The sequence below is a fragment of the Protomyctophum parallelum genome (genome assembly GCF_964188405.1).
Source record: "Protomyctophum parallelum genome assembly, chromosome: 4".
NCBI classification, from domain to species: domain Eukaryota; kingdom Metazoa; phylum Chordata; class Actinopteri; order Myctophiformes; family Myctophidae; genus Protomyctophum; species Protomyctophum parallelum.
The window spans coordinates 33,173,568-33,197,319 of record NC_139700.1 but is presented as its reverse complement, the minus strand read 5'-3'; the positions used below and the strand labels follow the sequence as shown (position 1 = coordinate 33,197,319).

The following is a 23,752-nucleotide window of genomic DNA, read 5'->3' as shown; positions in this document are numbered from 1 at the left end:
TATATTAATACACTTTTTAAGGAAATAAATACTTACAATACAATACAAAAAATGAGAGAATAGGAAGAGTATACCAGAGTATACCAGATACCTTAGAATAATTGACAAAAAAAGAGTCCACAACCGTGGCATAGGGTTTTTTTTAAATGATATATTCCAATTATATGGGGGAGAAATCATGGTACATCCATCACAGCGTTCAAAGGTCTCCCACCGACAAATCGTCAGTGAAAACAATATATAGTACATTAATCAAAACATCCCTTTGACACCGGGAAGTATTATATTTTGGGTTCAGAGGTTAACAAAAAGTGATATCATGATATATGCAGGACACAGGGCACTCCCAGGGGGGCAGTGAAGCCAATAGTGTCTGAAGCCAGTAGGAAATCCTGACTTCCTGAAAGTTCATATAATGGCCTGTTGTGGTAGAGGTCCATGTATTTGGGCCCAACTTCACCTAGACTGTATTACCTTAATAAACATGGTCATGAATACTTTTTGCTTCCAGTCACTAGTTTAAAGTCTAATTTCTCATGTCATAATATTCTTTTGGGAAAATTATGGTCCCAAGTATTAAAAGAAAGTCGGATAATCAACACTTTAGCTTCTATGAAGTATCTTATGGCTTGTGCTGCAGTACATTTTTTTTTCTTTTGACAGCTAGCAATGGGAAAAACACTCCCCAAAAATGTAGTCTCTGTGACACATCTAGGAGCCGCAATCTGCATTCAAAGATTTTCCTAGAAGCTTTGTCATTGGTTGATTTGCCTGTCTACTTCCAGATTGGTTAGTCATTTCTGCAGGGGTTTTCTTCAACCAATGACAAAGCTTCTAGGATAATCTTTGAATTAATCAGAGGATATTAATAAAATCTGAGAATAGTCAGAATACATTTCTTACCAAGAATTTTCTTCACCAACATATCCCACATAATCTTTGACTGTTGCTGAAAGTTGAGGTACCATACAACCATTATAAGGCAAAATGTTACGTAGCATATGTCAAACTAGGGTGTACATTAGGGCACATTTGAGCATGTGGTTATGGCCGAATTTAGCCCAAGGAGTGGGCTAAATTCATGCAAAACGAATGCTTGGAATGGGTTCAGAATCATGAAAACCCCCTAGTTTGGCCATAGCCCCCCTAGTTTGGCCATAGCCACTTGCCCAAATATGCCCAAATGTGTTGACCTCATCACATTTGTGATGACGGCTATGGCCGTTTTTAGCCCAAGGAGTGTTTTTCGTGCAAAACTAATGCTTGGAATGGATTCAGAATCATGAAAGCCCCCTAGTTTGACACGTCACATGCTACTTAAAGCATAATGAAATTTAGAACATTCCCGCTGGGGACACTGTGGGCACTGTGTTCCCTCCTCCGCGTCATCAGTGCCCATACCCGGGGCGCCTGATGGAGGGGAAAGGAACTGGTCGGAATAACGTGTTCCTTCCACACGCTACGTCCGGCCGGGGAAACTCCCCTCTGTCAGTTGAAAAGAAGCAGCTTGGACTCCCCATGCATAGAAGAATGAGGTCAGTCCGCTGACCCCCCCCCCCAGGTTGGCAGAGGAAGTGTAGCGCCCATGATTACATTAGATAATTGACACTGGGTGAAAAAAGTGGGTTGCAAAATCGTGGGATAAAAATTATAGTTAAAAAAAAAAAAAAAAAAAATCAATGTGGGATATGTTAGTAGACACCTTTACAAGCACATTGGTGAAGAAAGTTCTTGGTAAGAAATGTATTCCCAGATTTGACATTATAAGCCTACTGATAATATTCCCTGACTAAATGCAGATTGTGGCCTCTAGATGTGTCACAGAGACAAAACATTTTTGGGAGCGTTTTACTCATTGCTGGCTGTCTGAATACCAAAATGGTTTCTATGCAACAACAACATGCAAGTTTGCATGCTATAATGGACCACCCCTAACAATGCTGTCACTGCTAGGCGTGTTTCTGAAGTGTCCACAGCCCTTGAGGACCATGAAGATAGGTTGAACATGGGTGAAGTCGTCCTCTAAATCAAGACATTAAGGCAGACTTATATCTACATCTGTGTAACCTGACCAAAGTCCAATGGGGTGCATTTGAATGCCTGAGCGTGATGGAAACACATGTCCCAGTTCAAATACCACGAGTTGCCTTCATCCAAATCATGAATGTAAAAATAAAATGTAAGTCTCAACTCTCAACTGTTGCCAACAGGATCTGTGCTGTATGATTTTGAACTTATAGATACATTGTTTAGTGAACCAGTTGTCTCTGTATAGAGCCTAGCGTCTATGAAAAGCTGTTCAAAGCAAGCTATGGGTTTTGCACAGACACTGTCAAAATGATACATACATAAGACAGGTGGTGAGGTAGTCATTGCACAACTAAACAAAGCTATCAACAGATGATAAACTTGTGTGTGTGTGTGTGTGTGTGTGTGTGTGTGTGTGTGTGTGTGTGTGTGTGTGTGTGTGTGTGTGTGTGTGTGTGTGTGTGTGTGTGTGTGTGTGTGTGTGTGTTAAGTACTTTGTCATGACCTTCACAGGAGTACTTATACTTGAATACTGTTCTTGATATTATGATGATGATTCTTGCTTTAAAGTATTAATATTTATTGTAAATCGTACTGGTGTAATGTCTTGCTTTTAACTATATTGCGGACTATGTGCACAACAGATTTAATCTCCGGTATGGTACTAATAAAAGTAACATGAACCTTGGTGTGGCATGTCAGGCACTGCTGCTCCATACTTTATCAACAACACCACATGATCTTTTAAGCCATACAGTAGTTGTGTAATGTGACTGTAGAATATAACTCTGTAGAATGTGTAGAACAATACACACAACAGCATCATGGTACACAATTAGAAAAAATAATCTCAAAGGCTTTGAGAACATACAGTATATATATATATAGTGTGTGTGTGTGTGTGTGTGTGTGTGTGTGTGTGTGTGTGGCCGTGTGTTGTGTGGGTGAGTGCAGTGTCGGCTGTGGACCCATAAGAAAAACATGGACCACGAGTCGAGGGCAATTAAAATAGTGAAGCGTCAGCGTGATATGGGAGGCTATTTTAGCAAGCCAATCATATGCAGTTGTGAATTCATCATTCATTAAAATTGACTTTTCCTTTATTCCCTGCAGTGACACTGTTTCTCTACCTCCTATTTCTCTCACCTCTAAGGTAAGTCTTAATACAATAATCAACCTGCTTCATGACAGATGAAGGTATTTATTATATGAATATAAAAGTCAATCAACATTTAACCGTCATATATTACAAGACCTTGGAACAAGGGAACAGTCCAGTTTCTTGAGTGCTTGCCTCTACAGTACATCTGTGTTTGACTGGGACAAATGCTGTGCTATTACATGGGGATTAACAACTTTTATGTCACCATGGTGGCCGTGACACGGCTACAGCTGCTTGTATTCGTGTAAGACCATCCCTGCTATTCCCCTGCTGCGTTTTTAAATTGACTTAAAATAATAAGGTACTGTGGCTTTCGACTGCTCTGACATGTCTGGGTGATCTCTTTTACCCCCCGAGCAAGGAAATGTAAGCTGAGGCTTTAGACTCTGCATTGTACTGTAGAGTGGCCACTTGACCCACTGGGTTTAGCTGAAATGTGGGGATGATTGGTGATGATGGCTTTGCTTGCATGAACTGTCAACCTCTTTCATGGAGAGCAAGGCTACAGACTAACTGAAGTTATCTGCTGTCTTATCGCAACTTTGAGTACATCGACACCTTGTCATAGCAAAGCATAGACAGACAGACAGACAGACAGACAGACAGATAGGGATGTAAACAAGGTGGATGTAAACAATTTTATTTGATTATGATTCTGTCAGTAATGATTCAATGCTTCATGAAAACCCTAATTTCACAAAGATTAAATTCATACAGATCCGACTATTTTATATGATTAATCGAGTATAGTAGTAGTATTTGTGGATTATACGGTATAGACAATAAATGATACACCAAGCTTCAAGTTCTCCTACATTTAACTTCAAGACATGGCAGTTGGCATATGTCATTCAGTTTCATAACTTTATTTTGGCTGAAACATAATCAATTATAATCAGTTCTACCATTTAAATTCACAATATTTTCCTAATGACTGATCAATAGAAAGTTCAGTAGCTAGCGGTTTTGGTTTCTCTGGTATCACAGCTGTTAGTTATCTTGGCCAATGGCCACTAGTGTGCAAACGATGTAGACCTTCTGAAATATGGCCATGCAACAGTTCACCTTGACCTTTGATAACCCAGGAAGTGTTATGCAATTTTGTACAGACATTGAAAGCTGTCCAAAACCCTTAAGGAGCCTAAAAATTTACAATTTACAATTCATGCATTTTAGCAGACCTGAGCCCGATTCTACAAAATGTCTTCTAAATTCCAACAGTTTTCAGAGGAACCTATGTATGCTGTATCAGTGGTTCTCAAACTTCTATATGTCAAGGTCAAGGTCAAAATATATACAGACTATGTATTTGACTGTGGATTGCCATTACAAAATATTTTGTTCAAGGGACCCCCAGAAGTAACGATTTGAGTTCAAAATGTTAGCAGATATAGCTCTATGAGCTTGTATATCTGCTATTTTTGAATAGCCAAAGTATGAAATAATGGTTAAAGTGGTTAAAATCTAAAGTATCACAGATGCTTTCCTGGTTTTTTAATGGGTTAATCCAGAGTGATTTACACAAGGTAATGCATCAAATGCATATAAATAGTCATCTAGTAACCCGAGAACGTATCACCAGTCTAAACAGTAATATCCAAAGTTGTACAATGATCTGTACATTGAAATTATAAACACTACACAGGATGCCAGGTCAATAATGAACTGGCATCTGTCTACATAACATTCTATCTAATCTTTTAGCCTTTGCATAAGCCTGCAAGGTCATCGAGGCTAGGGCAATGGGGAGTTCATTCCATAGTTTGGGAGCCAGCTAGTCTGGGACGTGTGAAGCGTTCCCTGTGTTAGCTGATCTGAGCGAGCAGGAGGGCTTGCAGGGTTGGATCAGGCTATAACGGTATGGTTGTGCCATACCTATGAGGGTGCCATACCAACTAAATCAAATTAAGTTGTTGATGATTACTGACCCAGAAAAAGGTCTATTGTACATGACTTATTTTACTCTTTGTTAAGTTTTGTTAAAAGAGACTGAAAAGTCAAAGTGACATTTTGACAAGCTATACCCATTTTGTCTACAGGGACGTAAACTACAGCCATGTCTGAGGGGTGAGTATAACGTTAACACTCCCCTTATGCCAAAGCTCCACTGCAGCCATCGGGCGTCGCGTCAGCGTCAATGCAGAGAATGTCCCCTTTTTAATCAACGAAGGGTGCTCCACTGACGATGTTGCCTTGCATTGAACTTTGTTGCATTCATAGAGTTAAAATAGCTGGAAGGGAATTCGTGAAAATCATGCACTTGGTGCTGAGTTTTAGATTTATGGCATGGTGTTAGGTATGGGCATCATAGACATAAAAAGGTAGACGCCTCTTCCAACTCTGGGGCGCGTGTCAAAATTGAAGGCACAATTTTCCCGAGATTCCTTGCGAAGCATAGCAGAAGCATGAGCGGAAGCTTGTCAAGCTTCCACGTGCGTCACAGAAGTCCCGGAAAAGTCGCGCTGTGATTGGCCAATAGTCACTTGAGTGGCAGCGAGAGACATGCAGGAGTGGCATGAGTGACGTCACTTGGGCAGCAACGCAGCGTGCCTTCAGCCAAATACCTTCAGCCATAGACATATAACGGTAGACGGAGACGCCCTGCTCTGGAGCGTATGTGCTCAAGGGAGGCAAAGTTTTCGGGGATTCCTTGCGAAGCACTGCGGAAGCATGAGCGTGCGTCACAGAGCGCATGTTCGGGTCTGATAAGTCCCGGAAAAGATGCGCTGTGATTGGCCAGTAATCACTTGAGTGGCAGCATGACTTAACGTGCCTTCCACACTTCTGGCGCACTTCCTTCCCAGTGTAAATTGTTCTGCCCCTCCTTCGACACACATGGCTCCAATTAACTGCAGCAGCCAATGAGGCATCTATTTTTTTATATCTATGATGGGCATATGGTTTTCAAAAACCATCGCAAACAAGTTGAAGTTGGGCTCGCCCCTAGTGGTCTGTTTGCAATGAATCCAATATTAGTAGTAGGTCTATAAAAGACGGAGATCCGGGCACTCAAAATATTTAAAAGAGGAGAAGAATCTTTATTAAACAAACATGTTTCGACCTATAGAGCGTCGAAATCCCGCCCCCTCGAGAGACCCGGTAAAGAATTCCTAGTTTTTTTTCCTCATAGACTTTTCAAAAAGTATTTATTTAAAGACGTTTACGCTGCGGACAAAGCCAACTCGAGTTGTGACACATCATGACAATAAACACAATGTTTTGGGCCTGACTGAGTAATCTGCAACCTACAGTCGCAACTAATACTGGATTCATTGCAAACAGACCACTAGGGGCCGAGCCCAACTCGTTTGCGATGGGTTTTGAAAACCTTATGCCCATACCTAACACCATTCCAAAAACCTGTCACCAATTGCACAATCTTGATGATTTCCCCCCCAGCTATAAAGGATAGAGAGAGTGGACCGGGAGCAACAGCCCCGTCCCCTGTTATTCATTTCAATGGAAGTCGCTCAGTGGCGTTTTGAAACACCTGGAAGAACCAAATGTTATGTTGGTTGCCAACCAAATATTGCTTTGGCGTTAGGGAGTGAAGATCAATTATCATGCATAGCATACTGTATGTGTGAATTAAGTCAACTACTGTAATATCATATATCACTTTTCCTTTTGTGTCCTGTGTTGCTGATGAAGACCGGTGAGTAAAAACAGTACACAATGTACATTTTACAAACAATACTTTGGACTCTTTTAAAGGAACAACATGCATTTTAAAACTGTTTTCAATATTTAATATTATATTGTTTATGTCCCTCAAACTTATTTCTAATGGTTTGAGCCTAAATCACCACCACTGATATAACCAGTCCAAGTCTTAGCTGCAGTACCACAATGTCCTGAGGTGGTGGGGGCGCTGATATGCAAATTATTTTTATCTTTGAGACATTATAATTATAGTAATTTAGTAATATAATTATCATTATAATACTGATGCTAGATGAACCAGGCTTGTTTCTATTCCAATGCCAACTTGGAAAATCAACAATGGCGGACATTGTAAACAAAGTGGCAATGCAAATTTGGAACTGAAGACTGAAGAGGGGGAGATATTATACAAAGTAGGGTGATACAGATGACATCACACGTACGACCAAATCAGTTGAGCTGTTCCTGAGAGCAATTTCCATAAAAGCCAAAAAGCCTGATTGTTCAAAATTGCGTATCTGTGGGGATAGAAAACACATAGGGGAGCGCAAAAAACAGCAACATTTTTTTGGAAGTTTAATCTCATGTTGTAGGACCTTTCCTTATTTTTTTTTATTATTGAAAATGTTGTTAAGGTCAAGACAAATGTCTATAGACATCATTACACATTGAGAATATAACATTTCTCTGTCTATCCCAGAAAAAGCCGGTATATTCGGCCACGCGCCGATTGCATTTGAAGGTAGGCCTCACATTTTTTGTAAATGTCTATTAACCATAAATGTCTGAGATGTCTTTGAAAAAGGACTCTTGCTCATCAATGAGGCTTGTCCAACTTTCAGACTAAAATGCTGAAGAAAGCAGCGTCCATGCTGGTGGACGAAGAGGTTGAGAGGAAACGGGCCAAAGAGAGCACTCTGGATGAGAGAGTGCCTCCGCTCAAGCTGACCGGCCTGGCTCTGGAACAGCTCCAGGTAACGTACCTGGTCGTACCACTCAACTAGGCATGCAACCAGTGATGGAAGAAGTACTATTTTTTCTTCTTTTTACTTAAGTAAAAGTATCAATACCCTATTGTAAAAAAATAGTCTTACAAGTACAAGTTTGGTATTCAAAATGTGCTTGAGTAAAGTATTGTCGTAACAGCATCAAAAATTACATTAGAGTACCAAAAGTAAAGTACTCATTATGCAGAATGACCCATTTCACAAGTTATCATATGTATAACATTTATAAAAAAATCTTTTGAAAATAGCTGATCTACAAGCTCACAACACATCACATGTTGTGAGCTACAAGGTAGCTACAAAGTCTAGCTACAAAGTAACTAGTAACTAAAGTTAAACATTTGTAAAAGTACAACATTTTCCTCTGAGGTAATCTCTCAAGAACTGACTCCGAGCTGCGCTACTGAATCTGTCGGCAGGGTCATTCAGAACGTGTATACATAGTTGTTAGTGGGAATGAAAACATACCAGTAGAGGGCTGACCAAACGGGCCAACATCGTGTTATCCACATTCTATTGGGCGGCGACCCCAGAGGTAAATGCAAAGGAAACAAACAGCTGAGGGTGCTGTTCTTTCCTTTTTTACCGATGAGTTCCCAGGAAGTAATCAAGTATTGAGTAAAGTTAAAGTTAAATACTCAAGTAAAGTAAAAGAAAAACCTGAGTAAATGTACTTAGTTACTTTACACCACCATTTACACGTTTAATTTACATTTTTTAAATCACTTTTAATAAAATAACTGATTTATCTATTTTATTAAAAATTGAGAGGCGGGGGGGATTTACTTCATTATATTTTTTTTCTTTCAAGGTACTCTGCAAAGACCTGATTAAAAAGAGTGATGAAGCAGATGATGCAAGATACGACATGGAAGCTAAGGTGCAGAAAAATGACAAGGAGGTATGTTAAATTGAACTTGAGCAAAAACTACTGCCAATTACTGTTCACTTGTTCTTTAGTTTGTCCCCCCCCCCCACCCCGCCACACACACACACACACACACACACACACAATCTCGGGAGTTATCCCTCGCCTGGACAGAAACGGTTGTTTTGTTATCTCTGTATGTTTCCCAGGTGGGAGATGACATTTCTATCGGTGATCATCTTAGCTTGCACAATATCTCCTCTGCCCACATGGGAGATTTGACCTTCAGACAATACCAATTGTCAACCACTATGCTCCTACTCGAACACAGGGTCTAATTGTCTCCACCAGGCCGAAGGCATGTGGGGAGAGTATGTTTTGCACTCCGTCCGTCCGTTTGTGTGTCCGTGTGTCCGTGACCAGCTAATCTCGGCCACCGTTAACCCGGTCGATGCCATATTTTGCACACACACTCCCTGGATGCCAACCATGAACCTCTGCCCCAAACTTTCCAGAACGGCCTGTTATAGCGCCACCAGGAGGCCGCTTTGTGCAAAACAAGTTTTTCGATGCCATATTTTGCACACACACTCCCTGGATGCCAACCATGAACCTCTGCCCCAAACTTTCCAGAACGGCCTGTTATAGCGCCACCAGGAGGCCGCTTTGTGCAAAACAAGTTTTTGCACAGTACACCTACAGATTTTGTCCAAACATCACGCAAATTGGTACACAGTCTCTCTACAGCCATTCAATGAAACGGGTCTTTCAGATTTATCAGACTCCATCCTGATTGGTTAAGATTGGCTTCCAAAGTTCACAGGAGTGCTCAGTTTCAAACAAAATGCTGCAAATCATGAACACATCGCGTGATTTCCGTGAAATTGTGCACCCACATTCCCACTAGGCCGAGGACGAAATGCCACATGAACAATTTCAACTCAGCCTCAAGGTGGCGCTATAACTGGCCGAAAAGTGTTTTTACCTCTAACTGCACGGATCTGTGGATAACCTGGTGGAGACCTGTGCCCGGAAGGGCACTTTTTCTAGTTTTTTTTGTTTTTTTGTTTTTTTTTAAGATATTTTTTGCGGCTTACGCCTTTATTGATTTTTTAAGGGATAGAAAGTAGGCTGACAGGAAACGGGAGAGAGATGGGGGGATGACATGCGGTAAAGGCCGTGTCGGGTCCGGGAGTCGAACCCGCGGCACACCACGACTGGATCACCAGTCCGGTGCCCAGACCGTTACGCTACGGCCTGGGCCACAGGGTCTAAATTTAGCATACATACTGTACAGTATTAATCAAAAATTCAAAATATTTTATTCGCTAACAAGTTGGAGATTTAAGACTATATAAATAAAGTGATTTGACTAAGTCAAGTAAGTTTGCAGGGTCATATCTGCCGATACCGATTCTGACCGATTCCAATATTATACAGAGGACCACAATTGAAACAAGCCTAGGGGCTTGGCCCAAAGCCTGTTAATAAAGTATTCAATCAATCAATAAATAGCCTATACTCTTTTCCAAGTGTCTGTTTTCACTACTGAATAAGATGAGTAGACAAATTATATGTAATGTTTATTTTTACTTAAGATTTTACATCATATTTGATTTGGCTTTTGTTCTATACTAGAGGTACTAGACACTTTAGAGTTTAGACTAGACGCTGGTGAAAACCGATCTGGATAATTTTGAGAATAATCTGATCCGAATATGCTACCGATTATATTGTGCATCCCTAATAGCAAGCAATACTTATTTGCTACTATGCTGTTTTATTTTGAACATATTGGCATCAAAACTGGAGTTCTTAAACTGAGAATTAAGAGGCATTAACTACAAACCTTTCACTCCAATTGTAAGGTTATATTCTTCAAAAAGTGGGTTATCATTCATTAGTATCATAATGCTAGCAATGGTTTTCTATTGCAGTTTTCTAGGTCATGTAAAGGCGGTGGATACTTGTTTTCAGAACTCAGGGAAAGGGGGAACTGAGGCCAAACATGTTTGATGATTTAACTTGATGTTTGATGCACAGATTCAGACACTTGCTGCGAAAGTCTTTGAGTTGAAGGGAGCCAAGAGACCAAACCTGAAGAGGGTGAAGAAGCCTAAGCAAGATGACGTTACTGTCCCTGAAGTGTCCTCAAAAACTGACTTCAAGATGAATCTAAAGACACACAAGAAGGTGGAGGAGAAGGTACAGTAAAGTTACTGGCTGGAGCAGTTACTGATAACTAATGTCTAATGTAAAAACACTGTTGATTGCCAATTGATCTTCTCAGCAAGCGGCATGTTGCATTACAGACTATAAATTAACCACATTGATATGTAATCACATATATATATTATATATATATAGCCCAAAATAATGGGTTAATGTGATTACTTACTTATTAATGTGGTGTATATATATATATATATGTATGTATACATATATACTTTAATTATTAGGCAATATTTGACAATTTATCCAATGTTTGACCATTTTTAAAGCATAGTTTGTTGATGACTTTTGAAACAGTAATGGTCTTTTTTTTCTCTTTCACACTACACTGGCCCTATCTAGCATTCCGAGTTACCCCTTATGACTAAACCTATTTGAATTATTTTTGTATCTTGAATTTTACATTTTAAAATATTTCAAATAGCCTATCTACAAGCTCACAACGTGTAGATGTAGATCAGCTAGTTTAACAAATTTGAAATGTTGTCAAATGGTCAACATCGATGAACTGTGTCTCGATTTCAGAAAGAGGAGGTGACTGATTGGCGTAAGAATGTGGATGCCATGGCTGGTATGGATGGCAGGAAGAAGATGTTTAATGCTGGAAACTAGATATATAATGACGCCACACAAGGTATATCAGAATTATCTTCATTGATCTACATTGCAGTATGCACATGCATACCTATAGTAGAACCTGCACTAGAATGTCTCTAGGGATGATTAGTCTGATTAGCCCTATGGACTTCATGGTCAATACATTTATGCTACTTTAAAGATACAACATTTTCAATGTGCATTGTGTGTCATATTATATTCAACTGAACATTATCTGTAGATAAGTATGACCAATTGAAAAGTTGAGCTTCTACAAAAGTAGGATGGAAGACAGTCAATGACGTTAACAATGTGTTTATTACAGCATTGTGTCTAAAGGGATTCCCTGAATCTATTATAATTATGATTGATTAAATGGTTATGTTGAATTGACTATTGGAGCCCTGACCTAGATGACTCTCGGGTGTCATGGAGTCCTACTATTGGTACCTTACATTTTCTTTCTACTCTTTATTACAGATTTGTTTCTAAGACTCACGGACGGAAGTCTCCAACAGAGGTGAAATAAATTGCGTAGGTTAGCCATGATAAAATGTACAAAATGTCTCCTGGAGGAATTATGTGAGTGTTTCAAACAAATAAACAAACAAACAAACAAAAACAGTCAAATGGCAAACCTTGGGTTTGTATAGGACGAGAAAATACAAATAATCTTAAGTTGTTTTTGGTGGTAGTTTAAGTAAGAACTTAATACAGTAAACAAAATATTGTATATATTTGTTTCTAAGAGGACAGTGATATATTTTTTTTGTATGAAAGTGCAATATCCATATCATACAGATAATCCTGTCATTTGTAATGTACATGTAAACAGTTTGCTTTAAACACAATTATTCTGTATGATGCCATTATCTGCACACAAATGCTGATTCTGTATTATGGAAATGATGGTTTCTTTGGCAATTTAGATTTGTATCATGTATTCAATACTCAGTTCCAGATTAAAAAATAATGGAAAATGTCATGTTTGTGTTTATTAATGCCCTACAGGCCTACTTGATCATAATATAGCGTCACACAAAAGTAGCAAAAGCAGCAGATCTGTAAGCTCGAAGTGTGGCACCTTTTGAGCTTGTTGATGTGCTACTTTTGATGTTTTTCAATATGAAATTTCCTGAAAAGTTTTTTGGACATACTGTATGAGTTTTCCACCCGAGTTTTCATAGATTTATCATCACACCACCTCTGCATCATATACTTTATTTTAATAAAGAATACGAAGCTAATAATCTAGAAATGTAAGCTTGTCTTACATCTGGATAGTGTCCACAGCTAAATGCCCCAAATGTATTAAGTGTAAATGTAATATATTGTACTTTATTCACACCTTACTGTTGTTAACTATGGAGTCTTGCGTTTTTTCGACACTCATAATCCCCATATATGGGGCGTTTTCCGTCACTCAAAATCCCCATGGGGAAAGCCCCAGTGCTGGTCTCGTGACATCACTATGACATCATCAGGGATGATAGTAAATCAGGGTTCATATCATAGTAAATGCGACCTGCTGTCGCAATTAAGCCCATATATGAAGAACCCTGATGTCATCAATATTATTCCCTGGGTATTATCCCAGGGTATTATTCCCTGGACAACCGTCAACCAGTGATTTCCAGGAAAGTCTGAATGGAAACCGAGGAAGGTCGGTGACGCTGGAGAGACAGCTGACCTCCAGGAAAGACTGGCGGGTAACAGGGCCCAGCAACCCCTGTTGCAGCACTCGCAAGAGGGCACCAAGCAAGCTACAGAACGTACACATGAGCAATACCACCAGAGTCTCCCGAGAGGAGGGGAGGAAGAGAAACTCGACTAGGACAGATTCAACGACAACTAGAAAAAGTGCCCCTCGGGGCACAGGTCTCCACCAGGATAATAGCATTTGTTATGTTTGGACAAAATGTGTAGGAGTATTATATGAAAAAGTATATAACATGTAACAGTGTATTCATAATGTGTAGTAGTGCACATACAAAGTTGTACACAGATTGGTGCAGTTATAGGTGTAAACATTTATGTGTGTGCAATGTGCATAATTTCAAGGAAATCACAGGCTGTGTTGATTTGAGGCATTTTGTTCCAATCCTGCAAGTTTGGAAGGCAATCTTAGGCAATCGGGATGGAATATGGTGTATACCGATTTGCGTGATGTATGGATAAAATATGTACGAGTAATGTACAGAAATGTGTTATAACTGGCAGATGTGGCATTTCTTCCTCTGCCTAATGGGGATGGGTGTGCATAATGTCATGGAAATCGCAAGCTATGCTAATGATTTGAGGCATTTTGTTGGAAATGGACAAATCCTGCAAACTTTGGAAGGCAATCTTAGCGATTGGGGATGGAATATGGGGAAGCGGATCACATGACTGTGGAGATAGGGTATAGCGATTTGCGCGATGTATGGATAAAATCTGTATGAGTAATATAAAGAAATGTGTTTTGCTAAAATCGGCCTCATGGTGGCGCTATAACAGGCCATTGTGGAAAATTTGGGGCAGAGGTTCATCGTTGGCATCCAGGGAGTGTATGTGCGCAGTTTGGCATCGCCTGGGCCAACAGTGCCGGAGATTAGCTGTACGCAGACGGACGGACGGACGTGCACACAGATGGACGGACGGAGTGCAAAAATACTCTCTCCCCATGCCTTCGACCTGGTGGAGACAACAACAATGAGAGTGACACAGACTCAGAGAAGGCTTCCTTGACTCAAATACACCAGAGGAATGCCAAGTGTGGACAAGGATGGACGCATGCACAGATGCACAGTCTGGTGAGACATTACTTACTTAAGCCCGTCGCTCCCAGTGGAGCATAGGCCATCAACGACTCTTCTCCATCCAACTCTTCCTTTCCGCCTCTCCTCAGCTGATTCCCTGTCTCTTCAGCTCCGCCTCAGTGTCCCGCCCTCTCTTCCGCTTCCCCTGGGGGTTCCAAGTCAGTGCCTGGCGCGTTGTGCTAGCTGCCGGTTTCCTCAGGGTGTGGCCAATCCATCCCCACTTTCTCCTTAGGATCTGTTTCTCCACTGGTTCCTGACTCCCTTTCCTCCAGAGTTCTTCACTTCTGATTTTGTTTGGCCACCAGATCTTGAAAATGCGCATCAGACAGCTGTTAATAAATGTCTGGATCCTTTGCAAGGTCCTCTTAGTCGTCCTCCACGTCTCTGAACCGTAGAGCAGTATGGATTTGACGTTGGAATTGAAGATCTGCACTTTGGTTGTCAAGGCTATCTGTTTAGAGGACCAGATGTTCTTCAGGATGATGAAGGCTGCTCTAGCTTTACCTATTCTAGCTGTGACATCGTTCTCTGTTCCGCCCTGCCTATCTAAAATGCTGCCGAGGTGAGACATAGGAGGAAGCAAACCATAGTCATAGAGACCTCTCAGTGCCTGCAGTACAAGAACACACAAGGCAGAGAGAGCCTTCTGTTGGTTCTGGCAGGAGAGAAAGGACATGTGGACGGATCGACAGGATGCGAACTTCCCTGTTGGCCGGGTGTGGCCCTCACCGCGGTGCTCCCGGGGCGCACCGGGGCGCCGCCATCCACGGATTCGTCTATAGCTGGAAGCCTGGAGGAGAGGGGCAGTGACTTGACCAATCACTGCTGACACGCCAACTGGAGAGTGTTGTGGTTAAGTGTCGAAACACAGAAGGTTGGATGTCCTCTCCATTAGAAATGTTCTGACATTCCATATGTTGATCCTTCCCCATCCATCCTTCCTCTTTGATATCTCCCTTTTGACTGATACCTGTCCATTTAAACTCTAGACGGGCCTGCCCCAAAGTTATTAGTGCAGCCGCGCCCGGCAGCCAGCAAAAACTAGAGTTCTCAACAGGCCTTAGATCTCCATATATGGAGCTGACCTGTTCTGACATTCCATATGTTGATCTGACCTCATCAAACCCTGTACACTCAATACATGCTCCATATATGGCCAGTAGCTTCTCGCCCTCAGGCATAACTTATGGTACAGTATGTGTCTATGTTTATGGCTGTTCGGTCACACACAGCATAGAAGCCTCCACTCTTCCTACCCCCCCCCCCCCCCCCCCCAAGCATTGAGCAATGGGTGTGTACAGAGCAAAACTCTGCATTGGGGGGATGCCATGATACAAATGTGCTTTGATGCTATACACTGACTGTCAGGAAAGAGGGATCTATTTTAGTGAGCCACTCACAGAAGGCCATATAAGCCATAAAACTTTACTTTACTTATCCTGTGTATCCTTGTGTATCCAGTGTTTGTTGTCACGGACTGCACACCTTGTCAGCTATTTCTTTCTCCAGAGGAGACCAGAAAGGTATGTTTATTTATCTGTCATGATGTTTATGAAAGGTTTTAAGGGTTGTGGCTTTGAGATACACACATTTTAGGAGTTGTGGAATCTAGGGGACAGGGGTAATGGCTTTTGATTATTAACAGGTGCTTTGTACAGCCAACAGTACAGAATGAACACCTAATGTTAGAAAATGTACGATCTCTCACACAATAAATAAGACAATTACTTGTCTGCTTATTTCGGACAATTTACATTTAGGATTAATTAATTTAGGTTTTCTTTAACACTTTACTGTGTAACTGCTCTTCAGGTGACTTACTAATGGAATCCACTGGTCCTAATAGTTAGGATACATTAAAAGCATAGAAAAACCTTCATGTACGTATGTGCAAAGTTACAGTGTCAAATACCCCAAAACAACTAAATATCACCTTGAACTATTTCATATATTGTATATTATTACTGTATAACGTCGTTACAGTCAATATCATCGTCGTTACAGTCAATAGTTTACAAAATATTCACCTAGAGTTATTGTTATCTAGGTCCTAGACCCATTTTCATTGCTACATAATGAAGTGGCACTGCCCAAGAGAACGTGTCACTCATGCATGTACAGTAACTGCTGTTAATGTCAAGGATTAGTATCAGCATGTTACCATACCATGTCTCGGATTTCTCAAATCTCTTAACTGCCTCACTCAATCAGGGACCATGACTTTGACTGTAGGCTACTTGTAAGAGAAATACCAATTTGTAAATAATAATAATAATACAAAAAATATTTGAATTAAGTGAAATCACTGAATATCCCTTTAATGTAACGTTTATGATTTTAAATAAACCACACATTTTGAAAATGCTAACTGGACCATCTTATCTTTATCTTTTTACTTTGGTGTAAGTGAATTGTTTTTCTTTATTTCAGAATACAGACTTTCAAGCATGTCTGAGGGGTACGTTATGATTAACATTTAGGAAATTATTTAGGAAATGAATTACCTTTCATTCATCAGATCAGATTTCTTATGCCAATACTAATTCTGTTTTGTTTTGTTTTTCTTCTTTCCCCTCCAAAATGTTTTTATTTTTTTGTTGCTGAAATTCAACCACAGACCTGTAAGTTATGTAAATGCAATGCAACTATAAGCTTAACTGGAGAAACGTCATGTAGAAAGCAAGTTGAAAGATTATGAACTATTTCATGAAACCATGTTTGGTTTTTCTTTAAATTCTTGTCCTCTGTTTCTTTGTAAAGAGAAAACCGAAGATCGCTGCATCTCGCAGACTGGCTCTGAAGGTATTTCGTCTGCTGCCCTTTGGGCAGCTCAAACATTCACATCAGCTTTGTCGGTTAAGCACAAATATCGTAACAAAAAGTCATATTTGAATCATCATTTCAGACAAAGCTGCTGAAAAAGGCAGTTGTTATGTGGGAGACGGAGAAGGAAGAGAAGCGCCTAGAGAGATCGACAACTCTGAGTGAAAGAGTACCTGCACTTCAGCTGTCTGGTTTGTCTTTGCAGGACCTTCAGGTATGTGCATGGAAGACAACTGACAAACCGTTTCAAATGCTCCATATATACAAAAAACAACAAAGAAAACATGTACATACATAAAGCTATCAAAAGCATAAGAGATAGTATTTGTGGCCGTGTACATTTTAGATGTTTAGCTGACATTCTTAACCATAGCTACCTACAAGACATCAGAAGCTTATTCTTTATATCACCTTGTTTATAAGCAGCTACAGTTGTTTATCCCTATTCCCTAGAAACCATGGGTATACTGTAATTGTTAAGATGTTGATATTGATTTTCTAATCATCTTTAGGGCCCCAAATCATACCCTAGAAAGCACTAGTGTCTATTTGAAATACAGAGTTTTTTTCACTGGGGGCAACTTCGACAGGAGCAACTGCCTGTCATAATTTCACCCCTCCCCATCTAATTGATGTTGAAATTCCTTTTGTATTCACCCTTAACTGCTTACCTTCTGTGTGGATTCAATTATACCCCAGAAAACTATTACAAAATATCCAAACAATAAACCCTATATCACAAGGGGAATAAAGAACTGCATTAGGCGAAAGTAGGCAGCCTTTAGGACAGGGGACACAGTAGCTATGAGGGCTGCGGAAAAGAACCTCAATCAACAGCTGAGGGAATCCAGAAGGCAGCATGAAGAGCGTGCAGAGCAGCAGTTGGCTAACTCCAACATCAAGAGACTATGAGACTCTATTAGGAAGATGACCAACATGGAACCCACTAGGAAGCCCATGGCTGCTCAGAATGAGAGCACAAGGGCAAATGAGTTAAATGAATTCTTCATGCGTTTTGAGACTGATACTGTCAAAGAATGCTGTGATGTATTAAATGCTCTACCATGTAGTGATGATGATGTCAGGATAATAATAGACTCAGGTTCTGTTACTAAGGTGTTTAAAGCTATGCAGACTAACAAAGCAACAGGACCGGATGGAATGTGTGCTTTTTTTTACTGAAAACATGTGCGGAGGAATGAACTCCTGCATGGCATCGTCTATTTCAGTTATCGTTTAGGCACATATACGGTGCCATAAAACTGGAAAATTTCTATGTCCACAAGAGAATAATGACTAGCATTAACTTCCAATGTGGTCAAAATCAAATCCCTGGAGAGAATCCTAACTGAGGATTCTCCCTAACTCTAGCTCACTAGATCCACATCAATTTGCATATGCACGGAATCGTGGAACTAGTGATGCGATTTCTACATTAACAAACAATTTCGGTAACACTTGCTATATGCATCCCACGTTTATAACGCATATGAACACACTTATAAGATATTATAATCTTCTCATAAACATGTATAATTATATTTATAAGCACTGAAAAATAATCATTATACTTTATAAGATTAATCATAACACATTATAAACTTTATTATAATGAATTATAATATCAATTATTATAGTACTTCATAACTTGCTATGTATTCCATTATAAAAATTCTTATAAGACAATGTCATTTTCTCATAAACATTTATAATTATATATATAAGTACATAAGTAAATAATGATAAATCATAACACATTATAAATCTTATATTAATGTCAAGTATTATAATACCTAAAACACTTTATGTGTTTGAAATACTGTAGACACTCGTGCTTTCTAGGGTATGATTTTGGGCCCTAATGACGAATACGAAATTCCATGATTACAAAATCAATATCAACATCCTAATACTGTCCAATACTTAGATAGGAAGGGGGTGAAATTATGACAGCCAGTAAAACTGACTGACTCCAGTGAAAAAACACTTTGTGTTTGAAATAGACACTCATGCTTTCTAAGGTGTGATTTGGGGCCCTAATTATTGACTCTGTGGCTAAATTGATCTGCATCTTGAAGGAAGACATCCCAGTCTGTACAGAGGAAGCACCCCTTCAACTCCTCCACTGCATCACCAGACCACACATGGACAGTTTTTGTGACTGGTTTACTAGATTTAAATACTGACTTATATGTGGGGGTGAGATATACAGTCATATGATCAGAGGTGATCCGATCAGAGTGATCAGAGGCTAGTGGAGCCATAGCTCTGGCTGTATAAGCCCCCCTGATGTTACTAAAGCATTTATCCAGAGTGTTGTTTTTTCTCGTGGGACACTTTACATGTTGTTGGAAGCCAGGCAAGTATTTTATCGAGTGGGCAGTGATTAAGATCACCCAGTACCAGCATAGGTGCGTCAGGCTTGTTATGAAGATGGCGGTGTACACAGTCTGCGATCTGGCTAGCTGCACTGGCTGCCCTTGCATCCGGTGGTACATACACAACACATACAAAGATATTGGAGAATTACCGCGGTAGATTATGGTCTCAACGTGACGCAAAGCAGCTCCAGGTCAGGGTTACATATTGTCTCTGATCGCATAGTTCTGACACCAACTGCAAGCCCTAATGTTGTGGACGTCACTTAGAGGCCACTGCAATCTAGCATAACAACTTGACTTGTCCTACGATCTTCTCTAATCCCAGGCTCTGTGTAAGGAATTGCACCAAAGGATCGATGTGGTAGACGAAGAGCGCTATGATACTGACCTCAAAGTGACAAAGAACAACAAGGAGGTACATTAAGTTATAATATATTTACTTGGTTATTAATGTATCATGTGCATGTTGTAAATTCAAGGGAAAAAATATATAAATAACATGTTATTATTCAATTTCACAAAGATCGAGAATTTGACTCAGAAGATCGGTGAGCTAAAGGGCACGATGAATCGACCTGCTCTGAAGAGAGTGAAGATGTCAGCCGATGGCCTGCTGGGAGCTCTTTTGACAGCCAAGGTTAAAGAATCTGTAGACTTCAAGGCCAACCTCAAGACTGTGAAGAAGGAAGAGGAGAAGGTGAGGCTACAGTATTAAACTACATGAACCCAAGCAGGTGGACCTTTATTAGTCCTGTGGGAAATGTAGTTTCAGCTTGACCGAGCTGAGTGATCAGACGCGATGTTAGGGGTTAAGTGTCTCGACACGGAGGGGCGCGGTGGTGCATTCGGTAGCGCTGTTGCCTCACAGCTTGAGGGTCCCGGGTTCGATTCCCACATTCCCCGCCTTCTCTCCTCCACGTCAGCAGCACCCCTACCCTATGTGGGGTGGGCGAAAGGGCCTTTCTGTGTGGAGTTTGTCCCCTACATTAGGTACTGTAGGTACCCTCACAAAAATATGCAGTAATCCTCGTCTCTATACTGCCTGCCCCTGGTCAGCCGGGCACCTGATGGAGGTGAAAGAACTGGTTGGAATAACGTGTTCCTTCCACACGCTAGTAGTACCAGGGAAACTCCCCGTCAAGTGATAAGAAGCGGCCTGCTTATTCTTCATGCATTGAAGCACGCCTGAGCTCAGTTTGGGGCTCTCCACAGGTTGGCAGAGGGAGAGTAGCGCACATGATTACAGCTTAGGCAAAGGCACCGGGTGAAAAATGGGTTACAAAATCGTGGGATAAAAACAAATAATAGAACGTGTCTCGACACGTCAGCACATACTGGGCGGGACGGGATGGTACCCGGTGATCTTTCTGATTACCAGACAGACAGCCAGTCCACCCACTAAGCTCGGGCGCCCCTAGCATCCCTATTCACGGCAAGTCATAACAGGCAAACATTATGTGAGAATAGGCAAACAGTAGACAAAGAGATTTGGTAGAAAAAAGGAGGGGACAACGAAGTATGTAGAGTTGTGGTTATGGTACTGTATAGAATGTAGTCCCCATGGGCTAATTGGGCTACTTAAAACATATTTTTTCCTTCTCATGAACAGAAAGAGGAGGTGACGGACTGGCGCAAGAATGTGGAGGCCATGTCTGGGATGGAAGGCAGGAAGAAGCTGTTTAATGCTGGACAATAGATCCATGTTTCACGAACAACAAGCCCAATATGGACACAAGCATACAGTATATTCGTTATGGAAAGTTTCTCAATGAACAGAGCCTAAACAATTATAATTGACAAAAGGTCAGCAGACAATGCACAAAGGTAGCAAATCTGCTGTATGTGTAGTGTTTTATTGAACACCATACCTCGATCATATCTACAGTTTAGCGTGATGAAAAGTGGAGTTAAGCTATACAGTATGATTAAAAACAATTGCCTTGGGATATGGAGTGGGTTTTTTTCCTTCTTTTATTTGTTCCTATTGATATCCTGACTTGCCTGCTTCTTTATAATATAATGGTACACGCACGCACGCACGCACGCACGCACGCACGCACGCACGCACGCACGCATGCACACACACACACACACACACACACACACACACACACACACACACACACACACACACACACAATCACTCTCCTTTACTGGACACCAACACAGCATGCTCAGTGCCTTGTTTCACAACCGTAAAGTTGTGAGGCTGATGTGAGCACCAAATAAGGCTCTGCCATTCCATCATTGACGTTAATGATGGACTCACGCCAAGCCTCTGCTGTTAAAATTACATACTGTAACTACTGTATACAGTATGTACAGTATTGTGGTGGTTGAGAAGTATTTCAACTAAGGTTTACTAGAGCAGATATTCGACTGTGATACCAAGGTGAGGTGACTCGACACTACATGTAGACAAAATATTTGATATGTCACGAAGACAACCTTTACATAATCAAACTTGCAGAGTTATCTTCTCAGAACTCTACTGCACAGAAATACATTGGATATTTCTATTCGATTATGTGTGAGTTTATCATCTGTACACTTACTGTAATAATGTGTCTGGATCAGTCATTATACAGTATGTAGACTCTTTGTGACTCCCTCTTCCACCTGTGACAGAAAATGAACTCAGTAAACTCAGTTTACAGCATGCAGACTGATCTGCACCTGGCTAACAATGAAATATCATGCGTCAGCCTTGTTAGCCTTAATTGAAACCTGATAAGAAATTGTAAAGCTTTTTTCCCCTTTATCTTCAGATGGGGGGGGAAGTATTATTATTATTATTATTATTAACATTAGTAACATTGAACCTCCAGTTCTAGGAAACACAGAATGGGGGACTTTTTGATTATTTCCATAATTTCCAACAGCCTCTAAGGTATATTAATGACATAGTACAATGTTGAAAATGAGTGGTATTTCCCTTTAATTTAAAGGGAATGGCCAAAATTCAGTCCTGCACATAACGGAGCTCCAGAAGGTAGCATATGATATCAAACTGCAACAATCCTAATCTTGAATACCACTGGTACCAAATGTACTGTCTATTCTACAAAATTTATAATTATTATTTTCTGCGGGTAGTAGACATAATGTTTAAATCTCAAGAAGCTTCTCTCAGAAGCTAGAAGATTGACTTGCTCCTAATTAAACCCCTCCTCTCTAGAAGATTGACTTGCTCCTAATTAAACCCCTCCTCTCTAAGAAGATTGACTAATTAAACCCCTCCTCTAGAAGATTGACTTGCTCCTAATTAAACCCCTCCTCTCTAGAGAAGATTCCACAGCTTTACTGTTAGGTGTAGGACATCTATCCTCAGGATAGATGTCCTGAGGCTGTACCATACAGTACATACATTCTGATGCATAAAGCAACAAGCATTCTAAAATTAATATACTGTACTGCACAAAGTACTTTCTGTATGTCTGTCTGTCTGTCTGTCTGTCTGTCAGTCTGTCTGTCTGTCTGTCTGTCTGTCTGCCTGCCTGCCTGCCTGCCTGCCTGCCTGCCTATCAAAATTCTTTCAACTGTGTTGACCTGGCAATAAAGGTATTAAAATAGATATATTTGGGAAATGGACACGGCCTACGGCCTGTTAAATTTGCACTACTTTTTTATTGGTGTAGTTAAAAATGCCCTTATGTTTTGGGTGCGTTGAAAGTTGAAAGGTTACAAACTGCCCATGCTTCAACAAATGCAATGAAAACTAATGTGTTGAATTACATCCCAACCATTGTACTCTGGTTCCCTCTCCAGAGGGTGTCATAGGTTGCACTCTATAATTAGATGCCCTTAGATTGCTCCAGTAAAGTTGGACCAACTTCATGCTATTGTTTTATTTCTTCTCTCTTTTTAATACTTAATCTTTTTATTGTATTTTTCCCCCCAAAATGTCAATAATCTTACTGCTGTGTGGACTGGACACACCAGTTTAGTTATTGCTTTATTTAACATAGATTTAATATGTTTTGGCTCACTCCACAGTCCACACAAAGAGTGTGGGTTACATTTTTTATGTTTGACAATGAACACCCCTAACAGGTGTCGTCAAACAACAGAAGAGTACCGTATATGTGTTCTACAGCCTGCTGCACAAACATCTATCTCCATAAAGGGTTTTATTATATCATTCCCGTTTTAATATTGAGGGGAGGGGGTGTGGGCAGTGTCACAGACAGGGG

The 23,752-nt window shown here is 40.5% G+C and overlaps 2 protein-coding genes across 2 annotated transcripts; both read left to right on the top strand.

Annotated features, from left to right (window-relative positions):
- The first annotated feature begins 3,090 nt into the window (after nt 1–3,090).
- LOC310857651 (troponin I, slow skeletal muscle-like) lies at nt 3,091–12,542 on the top strand. Its single transcript, XM_083763416.1, has 8 exons — nt 3,091–3,181; nt 5,230–5,261; nt 7,554–7,595; nt 7,696–7,827; nt 8,672–8,761; nt 10,772–10,933; nt 11,486–11,594; nt 12,038–12,542. Exons 4-7 carry the CDS (start codon nt 7,702–7,704, stop codon nt 11,570–11,572), a joined length of 465 nt encoding a protein of 154 aa, XP_083619542.1. The 5' UTR covers nt 3,091–3,181; nt 5,230–5,261; nt 7,554–7,595; nt 7,696–7,701; the 3' UTR covers nt 11,573–11,594; nt 12,038–12,542.
- A 4,247-nt stretch (nt 12,543–16,789) lies between these two features.
- On the top strand, nt 16,790–21,443 carry LOC310857650 (troponin I, slow skeletal muscle-like). The gene is made up of 6 exons (XM_083763415.1): nt 16,790–16,817; nt 17,116–17,157; nt 17,261–17,392; nt 19,885–19,974; nt 20,083–20,256; nt 21,169–21,443. Exons 1-6 carry the CDS (start codon nt 16,803–16,805, stop codon nt 21,253–21,255), a joined length of 540 nt encoding a protein of 179 aa, XP_083619541.1. The 5' UTR covers nt 16,790–16,802; the 3' UTR covers nt 21,256–21,443.
- The last annotated feature ends 2,309 nt before the right edge of the window (nt 21,444–23,752 follow it).